This window comes from Fulmarus glacialis, unplaced genomic scaffold (assembly GCF_000690835.1).
Source record: "Fulmarus glacialis isolate BGI_N327 unplaced genomic scaffold, ASM69083v1 scaffold930, whole genome shotgun sequence".
NCBI lineage: Eukaryota > Metazoa > Chordata > Aves > Procellariiformes > Procellariidae > Fulmarus > Fulmarus glacialis.
Window position 1 is genome coordinate 34,812 of NW_009185608.1, and position 11,453 is coordinate 46,264.

At 39.8% G+C, this 11,453-nt stretch overlaps 1 protein-coding gene across 1 annotated transcript in view; it reads left to right on the forward strand.

Moving 5' to 3' along the window:
* Nucleotides 1-11,453, forward strand: part of LOC104077434 (potassium voltage-gated channel subfamily D member 2-like) — a 17,462-nt gene that overhangs the window by 2,791 nt on the left and 3,218 nt on the right. Inside the window, exons 2-3 of the mRNA XM_009579049.1 lie at nucleotides 6,290-6,388; nucleotides 8,179-8,274. Of these exons, the coding sequence (XP_009577344.1) occupies nucleotides 6,290-6,388; nucleotides 8,179-8,274 (195 nt within the window). The remainder of the gene's footprint in view (nucleotides 1-6,289; nucleotides 6,389-8,178; nucleotides 8,275-11,453) is intronic.

The following is an 11,453-nucleotide window of genomic DNA, read 5'->3' on the forward strand; positions in this document are numbered from 1 at the left end:
AGTCCTCCACTGAAGAGCTGAAATCTAGTCCCAGGAGCACTGGCAATTTTCAGCAGAAAAAATTTGTCACTTATATTAGGTTTGTTCAAGAGCCATGTGACCACCAGTATATACATTTACTGAGTTCTGCACAGTCATTCAAGATTAGACAACCCCATTTGTTTCTTTTTGGCAAAAAGATGCTGCACATTAATGCTCAGAAGAAGATGGAAAAGAGAAATTTATTTATATACCATGTCATTTTGAATGCATTTTAAAGGAAGCTCCTGCTTCCAACCATGGAAATACATTGTTGTAAAAGAGACCTCAATATTAAAAAAAAAAAAAAAAAAAAAAGGATGAAAAAAAAAAAAAAAAAAAAAAAAAAAAACCCCGGTGTTAAAAGATGAAAAAAAAAAAAAAAAAAAAAGAAAAATCACCTGTGCTTATCAGAACATTTTCTTCTATCAGATAATAAGGTCCAAGGATCTGACCTATCCTGACAATAAATAAATAAATAAATAATCCAAAATGGATTTTGGAATTCAGGGCAGAACTAATTATGCCCTGTAGTCTTAGTATGCCTTTTCCTCAAGCAGATTTATCACAACTGAGACAGTTTTGAAGAGTCTTATTTGTGGAGCTTTTCTCAGCTAGAGACAACTTCAAGAGGCCAAGTTATTTTGGTTGCCCGTCAGTGCCTTCAGGTGGCAAAGTTAATGACAGATGTGTTATGACTGGTCCATGTATAAAGGAAAGGAAAGGAGGGGAAAGGAAAAAGGAAAGGAAAGGACAGGAAAGGAAAAAGAAAGGTTTAGGTAGGCTTGGATACAATTTCCTATTCTGTATTTGATAGATATCAAGGGTTAAGATATGACTAGACCCTCCCGGGGTCAGATACACTGGGATGACTGCCAGCACAGGGAAGGGAAAAGAGGAGGCACAGCTACCCTCTTGGAGCAGGTGTCTGCTCCGTCCCAACCATAAGAGTAGCTGCTCTTATGATGACAATGTCCTCCTTACCCTGAATGAAGCATTCATTCCTAGATGCCTTCATTCCTTCCTAGATCCCTGTTTTCCATACATCTATTTTTCTGCATTTTTTGAAGGCAAGAGCCTTGTATCCTCATAGCCAGCAAGTCCTAAGTGCGGGTCCATCTGCACATTATTGTTCATTACCTGATAACTGAAGGAGCCTTAATTTTAGTTGCCCCAGCACTTTCTCCCTGGAGAGACTTTTCATGGTGCCTCAATAAAATACCCAAACAACTATCATCAGCTCCAAAGCCTGACTTAATACATAAAATTCAACCTGAATTTTTCATGTGAGTATGGTCTTCTACCTTCACATAGCAAAATATATCCTGAAGATTGGCTTGGCTTCATTATTTATTGAATGTACATGATGTATTTATCCGTCAAGTTATGAATAATTAGTTACTAGATAAATATAAATAGCTGTAGGATAAATTGCAACAACAACTGCTTAACAGCACCTGGCAGTCTAGAGCTGAGCGTTTGCAGTAGGGAACCCTGCTAGCCATTATGACTTCTTTAAATGAGATAGATAGCCTATTAATCTCAGTGGGGTTGCAGAGACATAACTTACCCAGGATTTTTGAATTTAGCACAAAAGCATGTAAAACTTGTGTTTACTGAACAATAATTTGAATAGATCGTGAAAGCAAGGCACAACTCAACAAATACATGAACCTTATTTAATTCCTTATCCATTAATATACAAAGTAAACAGCATTTTCTTCTTTACTTCAGCTGACATCCTATAAATTATTATCAGCTAATCTAAAGTCAATTATTTGCAATTACTGAAAATTAGAAAATCAAAGCATGAAATGTGGGCTTGATTTCTCACTTTAAAACAAACATATAGGATGGATTTATGAAAGGCCAAACAAAAAATGATGTAAACAACAATGATGTGACTGATTTTTGGACAATTTTGGCCATTACTGTAGGAGCCGCCGTGTTGCGGTTTAACTCCGATAGGCAGTTAAGCACCACCCAGCCGCTTGCTCATTCCTTCCCAGCAGGATGGCGGGGAGAATCAGAAGGGTAAAAGTGCAAAGATTCGTGGGTGGGGATAAAGACAGTTTAATAATTTTTTAAAAGGAGGGGGGAAAAAATAACGGAGAGAGAGGGGGAAGCTCCCTAAGCAAGGGCAGCCCCTGCCAACCTCCACCCCCATGCAGTTTTATTGCTGAGCACGATGCCATATGGTATGGGATATCCCTCTGCTCAGCTGGGTCAGCTGTCCTGGCTGTGTCCCCCACAACTTCTTGTGCACCCCCAGCTGACTCGGCAGGATGGTCTGAGGAGCAGAAAAAGCCTTGACGCTGTGTCAGCACTGCTCAGCAGTAACTAAAACATCCCTTTGTATCAACACTGTTTTCAGCACAAATGCAAAACATAGCCCCATACCAGCTACTATGAAGAAAATTAACTCTGTCCCGACCAAAACCAGTACACACAGAATGACCATGAAGGAATTCTTACCTTTTAATTGTACAAGATCATTAAAAAATAATAACCATAAGGTAAGTAATTAGTAATTTTTGAGTTTTGGTAGTAAGATAGTCATGCAGTCTGGAGAGCAGCAGAAGAGAGAGAATGGGAGCTAAGTACTAAACTACCTAGGCTACCTTGCATAGCAAATTGAAGAGAGGCTTTTGCCAAAAGTGATTCCCAGTACTGCAGTAAGCTCGGCCCTAAAGCGTTCCTGATAAAATCTCTCTCTTAAAATAGCTGGACAGCTGAGGGCATCTTGAGTGTTAAAAGCTGGATGTTTTAAATACCCCACAGTGCTACATTTAGCACTATTTAAAACCTTGTGAAAATAAATGTTTATACTTCTAAAACTGACCGAGCTAGCTGTTGTTGAATAACAGTGAATTCCCTTTCAAGGTTTCTATAAATGCAGCCATAGACAAGGATCCACTTCTAAATTGCAAAATTTGAAGCTAGGAAAAAAAAAGTGATGCATTCAAATGAGAAGTGGTGCAGCGCAAATACAAGTGGTGCAGTAAGAATGAGAGCTGATCATCAATTTCTTTAGGAAGTTTCAGACGAGATCATTATGGTGGCATTTCATCAGAATAAGTAAAAGAACTGTATTTCAGCTACATTGCTTTTAGACAACGTAAAAATTACCAAAATGAGAGTTTCACATTCAGTGGCTAACAGAGAAAACCTCACAGCAAAGAAGATAATCTACTGCAGGAGAACTTAATCCTTTCTTTTTTTGCTAGATATTCCACAAAAGGGGAGAGGTCGGAAGGGCTTTGCCATGGTTGAAAGGGGCAGTTATCATTCCCTTTCTGTTGTACATGGCAGAAAATGGAGTTCACAGACTAAAGGAAAACGCAGTTCTTCTGTAATCACAGTTTTCCTGATGTCATCACATCATTTTGTTGTCCTTCATGGGAATTCAATCCCCAGCGCACAGCCCTTAAAATCCTGTGGCTGACATGAGCTTTTAATGATTCCTTGATAGGAAATGTGAAGAGTGACTAGACTACTCAGGCTACAGGCTCTGATATAAATCAGGCAGAAGCACTGAAAAGAAATCTTATCACTTTAACAGATTTGTAAACATCTCCGGTTTCAGGAGTATTTTCTGTAAGCTGAAGTATAAGCATGGAAACCACAATATCTGGTTCCTGTCTTGGTAATACATTTATTGTCTTCTCGTTGGTAAACGATGTAAATTCAGGCCATCTGAATGTGTCTCAGCTAGAAAGATGTAAGCTATTACTTTGCACCTCACAAAAGCTTTCTAAGATGCAATAAATTCATATTTGCAAAGCAATTTGAAATTTTCACATGGAAAGTACAACCGTCATATTATATGTGTTGTAGCACATTGATATATTAAGAAAGTCTGATGAACCTTTATATTTTTTATATTTCTTTGTTAAATGGTGCTGCACCATAATTGTTACTTCAATCACTGAAAGAGAAAATGAATACGCATGCTAAAAGGAAAAGCATAACTAATGTATGTAAAATGTTTGTTCGTTAAATCTAATGAATCTCCCTGTATAAAAAGCACACTGAAAAGTACTACAGCTAAAAAATTTGTGACTGAAATCACTTATTTATGGGACTCCGTGTTGCACCCTGCAAAGGCATCTCTAAAGCATCTCGAGCTCCTAAGGCTAAACAGTAACGCTAGGAGAGACCTTTAATATATTTATGAACATAACCCAGTGCACATGTCCCAACCCATGGCTATTCTGCAGTGCAGGTAGAGCTCTTCCCCCAGCCTTCAGCCCGTCATGCTGGTGTTGCATCTGAAGAGCTCCACCTTGAAAATAACCTATTTTCTGCCTGTCCAAGGGGATTTTTAATTGCCATCCCTGTGGACTCAGCCCTAACCACATCGTTGGCCCTGGATGTGCCACCGAGGAGCCCGTGAGAGCCTGGCGGGTCGGAGCTGTTGAGCGTTTCCCCGCTGGCCGGCTCCTGGGGACCCCAGGCCAGCCCGGCGCCCTGCTCTCGGGTGGCTCACTGCAGCACGCCGGGCTGCCCGGGGCTGGTCAGCCGTGGTGCTCAGTGAAAGAGCCCTGACTGGACATTTACCCCCAGTTCAGTCTCTGGGGTCCCACCCAGGGTGTCGGAGTGTGGGGCTGCGGGCGTCCTTTCAGTGCTAACAGGAGGGAGGGGAAGGTAGGAATTCACCTGTGAGAAGCACTGTGCAGGTGATCCGGGCACTTCGCTCCCTACCACTAGAATAAGGTGCATTAACTGCAGAGCTGGAAAGGCTGTGTGCACCCAGGAAGGTGACAAACCAATGTGTTATTCTAAAATGCTCAATATATCACAAAATCAGGCAGCAGCCTCTCATGTGAGCTTTTTGACTCAGTGATGCACACACGCACAGCATTATCTTATTTTCTTTAAGAACAATTAAAAGATAATAAATACATGACATATAACATAAGCCAGATTCTAGCCGTGTTTGCTATTAGCTGTCATGAATTTCTTGGCTCGTTGTTGAGAAGATCTGTGAGTTTGAGGCTGTGAGTGCAAAGAAGCGTGGTGTTGAGTCATTCCTCATAGTCAGTTAATTATTAATCATGCCAGAGAGATCTGGCGGCTGCAGTGACCAGGCTGCTTCCCTCTATAAGTGTTCAGGGATTCTCAATCATTTCATGCCGACATTTAATGCCACAGAAATTGGGGGGGAGGCGGGGAGAAACGCTCCCTCTATTTTCTGAAAATATCAACTGAGTAATTATCAGATATGAAAATCCCTATTAATATATCAAAGTCAGTTTTTCAAGTTCTTCACTGTGTCTCCTTCTGTGCTTCAGCAGCCATTCAACTCCAGATGCTGCTCAGCATTTGGCTTTCAGAATCAGAAACCAATGCATGAAGATAGACCCAGACTCCCCCTTACGCATGTAACCAGCCACAAAAATTACAGAACCGGGATGCCATCCTAGAAATCCCATAAAAGCTTCTGTTTTCCGTATTATTGGTTGAGAGAGTCTTTCTTCACGCTTTCCCCTGGCTTTTAACTGTTGTAAAAAAGTCAGTAGATGCAAAGCGTCCTTCACTCATGAGCCACCTTCTACGCTGGGATGAGAGCCATATTCTACTCTGGAATGAAAGTCACCTTTACAAGCAATGAAGCTCACCTGAGAAATCTCAAATCTCTCCCAGCAATTTGATGCCTCCAGTCTCTGAAAAATCAGGTTGTGGACAGATTATGACCAATGATGACAAGTATTAAGTCTGATTATACCAGTAGACATGAAGAGGTAAAAAGGCTTTTAAAAGGCCTGGCAAGCATTCAGGAACTTAGCTGGGAGACAACATAAAAAACACTATCACATTCTGCTACTCTAAAAACCCAGAAGGCTCTGAGAAACCAGCTCACAACAGTTGCAATATTATGTTTTTTCTGAACCATTTCTTCCCCTTTAAAGAGGTTTTCACTGCAGGAGCAGCTGAGATGGATGCCCATGTTCCTGATCCACAAGGCGTAAGGACTGGCACAGTTGCAGCAATGCAAAAAGGAGGAGGCGCTTACATGCTGATCTGTCTAATCCCTTCTCCCAAATCATTGTTCTTATTAGCTGATGCATGCAAACAAATAAAAACTTCTGTCATTTGCATTTTAAATAGGAAGGCACTTATGATTTGCTCCACCTGCACAGATGCAATGCAGCCTTTCAGTGGTTATGATATTGGTATTCATAAGCAGCTGATTCCAATTAGCAGTTTTAGATAAACAGAATAATGGATATGATACAAGTGACACTCTTCCTTTTGTCTATTTACACAGAAAGCCAGACTTGCTCGAATTCGTGCAGCAAAGAGTGGGAGTGCTAATGCCTACATGCAGAGCAAACGAAATGGCTTACTGAGTAACCAGCTGCAGCAGGTAATGTTTTCATACCCTCCACCTCCAGAGAAACAGCTTAATGACAGCCCAACAGTAGCTTATTCTATTTATCACCAGGGCAAGTCAACTTGGGTCTTTAGGCAATGTTATCTTTAGAGGTAGATTAAGGAAGGATAAATTGGACAATTACTATTGTTAAAGGAAGCTTCTGAGAGTTGATGACGGGGTATTGAAAGATGAGGGAAATGGCCAGATAGAAATGCTGGATTCAAATGTAACTCACATTTTTGGAGTTAGATCCCGTAGAAGGCCTCATTAATAACGGACAGTGTCTGCCTCTTAGGAGGTAGGTGGGATTTATCTCATTTGGCTTTAGGCAGGTAGAACATGGGTGACAATACCAGGCTTCATCGTCAGTGAGGGAAAAAAAGAGGTAGCTCCGGGGGACCGTTTGCACAGAGGGATGTTGCAGAGTGAAAAGCGTTCCCTGGAAGCGCCTACTTTGCTCTAAGGAGAATCTTGGTGATTACCTCAAACCCATAAAAATCCAGTGTTACCTGAAGCAAATCCCCCCCTTACCCCTGCTGAGGAAGCCAGGACCAGCAGTGGGAGCCATGGGCAGCGGCTGGGACCGGGATCCGCAGCGACCCGCGCTGCAGAGGGATGTTGCAGAGTGAAAAGCGTTCCCTGGAAGCGCCTACTTTGCTCTAAGGAGAATCTTGGTGATTACCTCAAACCCATAAAAATCCAGTGTTACCTGAAGCAAATCCCCCCCTTACCCCTGCTGAGGAAGCCAGGACCAGCAGTGGGAGCCATGGGCAGCGGCTGGGACCGGGATCCGCAGCGACCCGCGCTGCCGGAGACAGCCCCTCGGCTGCTCGGAGCTGTAGCCAGCTGAGGAAGACTGAAGACACAGTGTTTTTTAATCCCTGCCATTTTCTGGCATTTGGGCAATTCCCTGAGGTATACAGGAAGGCTTTCATTCCTCTATGCCCTTTCTGTTCAATACATGTTAAAAAGCCGAACGCTTTAACCTATAGCCAGAAGAGGAGGAAGGGACTGTCCGTCCGTCCGGTCTAGCACAAAAGCCGAGCAGTCAGAGCCCTCGCTTCCTCTCCTGCTTGAAAGAACTCAGATCTTTGAACTAAAAAGACACCAAATAGCTTAATTGCCATGCAGATTTCAAATATCCCAAAGTTGAATTGTAATCTTGCCCATTATCCCACTTCCTCCCCTATTAAGTTTTCTGCTTTCTAGTGAATAATTTTGAAAGCAATTAATAAACAGTGGATGCTCTCTACTTAATTCTTCATTCTGTGTCAGTAACATCTGCTATATGCTTTCCAAACTCAGCAGATTGGGATCACTGACATGAATTTTTGTGTAAGCAGCAATACCACAAATTCCTTAGTGCTATGAAATGATCCCAGGAGGACAACTATGTTTAATTTCCTTCAAATGAGGCACATTCCCAGGAAAAAAAAATATTTTACTGTTATTTAAATTTATGATAATTTTAAGTATGCGTTGATTCAACATTCAAAGCTTACGTGTTGATTGCACTTGTAAATTGTACTATTCCATCCATGCATAAAAGACCTAAGATGGAAACATTTAAAAGGAGGTGCAAGGGAAGAAAAGAAAATATTTTCGTTAAAAAACAAACAAACAAAAGAAGAACTCAGGTCCAAAATTATTTGGGTTATGCTGTGTAGAAGAAGCACTGGAGTTATGCTACCGTGTACAATCCAGATTAGTTCTGATCAAATATTTGGATAAGAGCCCTCTTGTTCACAAATGGAATAATACAGAGTTCTATGTATTAACAGCCCTCCAGTGAAGAAGAACAGGCCTTTGTTAGCAAATCTGGCTCTTCCTTTGAAACGCAGCACCACCACCTGCTTCACTGCCTGGAAAAAACTACGGTAAGAAAGGAGAACTGTGTTTTCCTGTGAATTCCAACACCAGCCTAGTTTTGAATGTTTTCAGTAGTTCTTCTAATTAATAAGCCTTTATCTGAAAGCAGTTAACTGGGAAGAAAAGCCATTTTATCTTAATTTAAGGCTTTATACCCGCTGCATATAAATAACAGAGCGATCCTGGATGAGAGCCTCATCTAGGGTGAAAGATACTGGCATCAGCGAGATGACATCGGTATAGCCAAGCTGTATGTGTGACCTTCAGTATGGTTTTCATACACTCCGTAATGTTATCATTTGCACTCTTCTGCAGTACAGTTCATAAAACACGATTTGCAATCCTTACACATTCAATACTCTGTGCAGTCAAAGCAAGTTTTTGCCTGAGCAAACGTCGGGCTTCTGCACAAGGAGAGCTGCTGAGTGTTCCCTTAGATGTGAACGCAATTCTCACCCAAGTGACTGTAAAAGAGGATCCCCAAGCATCCTATTTTGAAACTTCAAGTGCTTAATCCAGAACCAGGTGCAAAGCTTTGAAGTCTTTTGGCTTCAGTTTAGACACTGAGATCCCTGTAGAAATCACTGATGTAATTTCTAACAGCCCAAATATGCTCATCTAGATTTGAAACTCCCTATAAATCAAAAGGACTACTTATTATGTGCTCTCTATATTTTTCCCTGGTCAATACCTGAATAATTACACAGCCATAAAGGATAGTAAACTACACCAGAGTTATGATTCCGTAATAACTAAGTGCCATGTTTACTAATAGCATATTTCTGGCCAGATAACATCACAGCAATAACCCTAATCATGCCTAAATTTACATCGTTTCCTCTTTTATCATTTCCTAAGGAAACTAAGAACATAAATATTAGTCATATTTAATTTAATATTTGTAGATTTGGGAATTTCACATAGGGCATGCTAAAATTATCTCCCTGTATTTTTATTTTTTTCGGGGGTTATATTGTCATGTAGAATTTACCTCATATTGTAGGTAAGTTGGTCAACACCCATTAAACTACCATTTACAAATTTACATCTAGTTCCATTTGCATGTAAAAAAATATATGATTTCTCTTCAAGTTTTGTATACATAGAGGATCTTTATGCTATTTTGTCTTATCTTTATAGTCTAGTTTTAGATTTGCATTAAAAGACCCAGTAGTGCTTCTGCTATATTTGATGGAGATCAATGTGAAAGTCTTTCTGCTCTTTCTCGGAAAAAAAAAAAAAGATATTAAAAAGTTTTCCCAGACGTTGCTAAACTAAAATATGATGTATGTATATGTATAATTTAATGTTCTCCTTCTGACAACATTTCTTTGTAAATAGAATGGCCCGGTTACATCACTTAGATAGTAATATGTCATCCCACAGGTGCTTATGTCTTCTCCATTCTTACTTTCGGAGTATTCATTTTTATATAATGTGCGGTAGGACAAAATGTCTTGGTTCCTATTCAGAGTATGATGTGGTTTCTTTGCCAAGATTCAGGCTGGGTCCTTTTGGAACATTTTTGAGACATTTTGTACTAGAACCTGATAATAGCAATCTGCCTTAAAAATTGTTCCACAGTTGAATATTAAACATATTTAAAAACACTAGCAGTAGCCACAGGTCTTGTCAAACTCTCATAGAAATCATGGAAAAAAATTTCTGTTCATTTGGTGGGAGTTGGATTCGGCTCCCAAAGTTTCACATTTCCTCTAATCATAATAGTGGAATATGTAAGCCTATTCTTTTTTTCTATTTTTAAACAGAGCTTTTCTTTAAAAAAGAGTAAGTCTATAAAGCAGGTATTATCTTGTTTCCTAAATTTGCACAGAATCTACTTTCTTCTTTCCTTGTTTGTTGGGTCCTGCTACTGGCACTGATGTTCATATGACACATGAACATAAAAATGTATGCAGGTGCTCCAAGTTGTATTCTGCAACTGTCTGGTCAGATCGTGCATTCCTAAAATTTTAGTGGGAACATGAAATTTTCGGCCCTCAGCTTGTGGAATCTGGCAAGTTGCTGGTTCATGGTATAACAGCAAGAGTGACGTGCCTTCTTAGCCTCGCCTCATCCTTTGAAATATCATTTGGTATAAGCATCAGTCCAGATGATACTAAGCAAAGGCATATTTTCTCTTTTCTGGCACTTTAAAGTCAATAGGGTAAGATCTCTTCCACTCTAAAAAATGAAGTGTGGGCAATGTTATGGAATTCTGTGAAAATTACATTAATAATGAAAATAATTGCACTGAAAGTTATATTTTACAGGCTACTTTTAGCTGATTTAAGAACAGTTAATTAATAAGTATAATCAAATATATTAACTTGAGCCATTATATCGTTTCAAAATGTTTCCAGTCTATATTAAAAGTTCTCTCAATAACCCTCTTTAATGGACCCTACAAATTGAACTGAGTTGAATTGAACTGAGTTGGTTGCTCCATAAAAGTTTTAGGAAGCACAAAATTACTTCTAATTGGAAAACTAGCAGAATTCTTGGCAAACATACTGCAAGCCACGGAACGTAATCTAAAAATGGCGATTTGGTAATTTTTCTCTCTGAATTTTATGCCCACTGTGTGATCACATTCAAAATCTTGATTGTGACTGACATACGCCTTATAGAAGTCAATTTTCAAGCAAGTTCGTTCTTTCCATATCACTTGAAATTGGCATTCTTTAGCACCACTCATTTCCACAAAAACTTATGTCTGAGTGAAGAAGAAAAGAAGAAATGGAAATAAAAATAATACTTTTATACCTATAAAGGTATTTCCATTTGTCGCAAACACTTGGTTACTGTACTTACTTTGCTCATATATTTTATATTAGCACTGTACTGTAATTCTCCTGGAAAACATCAGCACCTTTCCAATTAGCGCATCGTTCTTTAGGGGAGGAAATAATGTTTCTCTTTCTAACACACAAAGACGCAGCAGGCTAACAAACTTCAAGTGAACAAGACTGAGCAGAGCATAAAACAACCCAGAAAATGCTCCCTAAACCATTCTCAGGATATGCAGACTGATTCCAGCAGTAACTGGAAAGATTTTTTTTCAAAAGGAGGCTTTCTCAAACTGCGCATGAACATATCTTAATCTCTGCTTAGTTTGGGCTGCTACTTTAAAATGACTAAAAATTCCTCCCTCCCTCATAAGCAACGCCACTATTTCACACTCTTT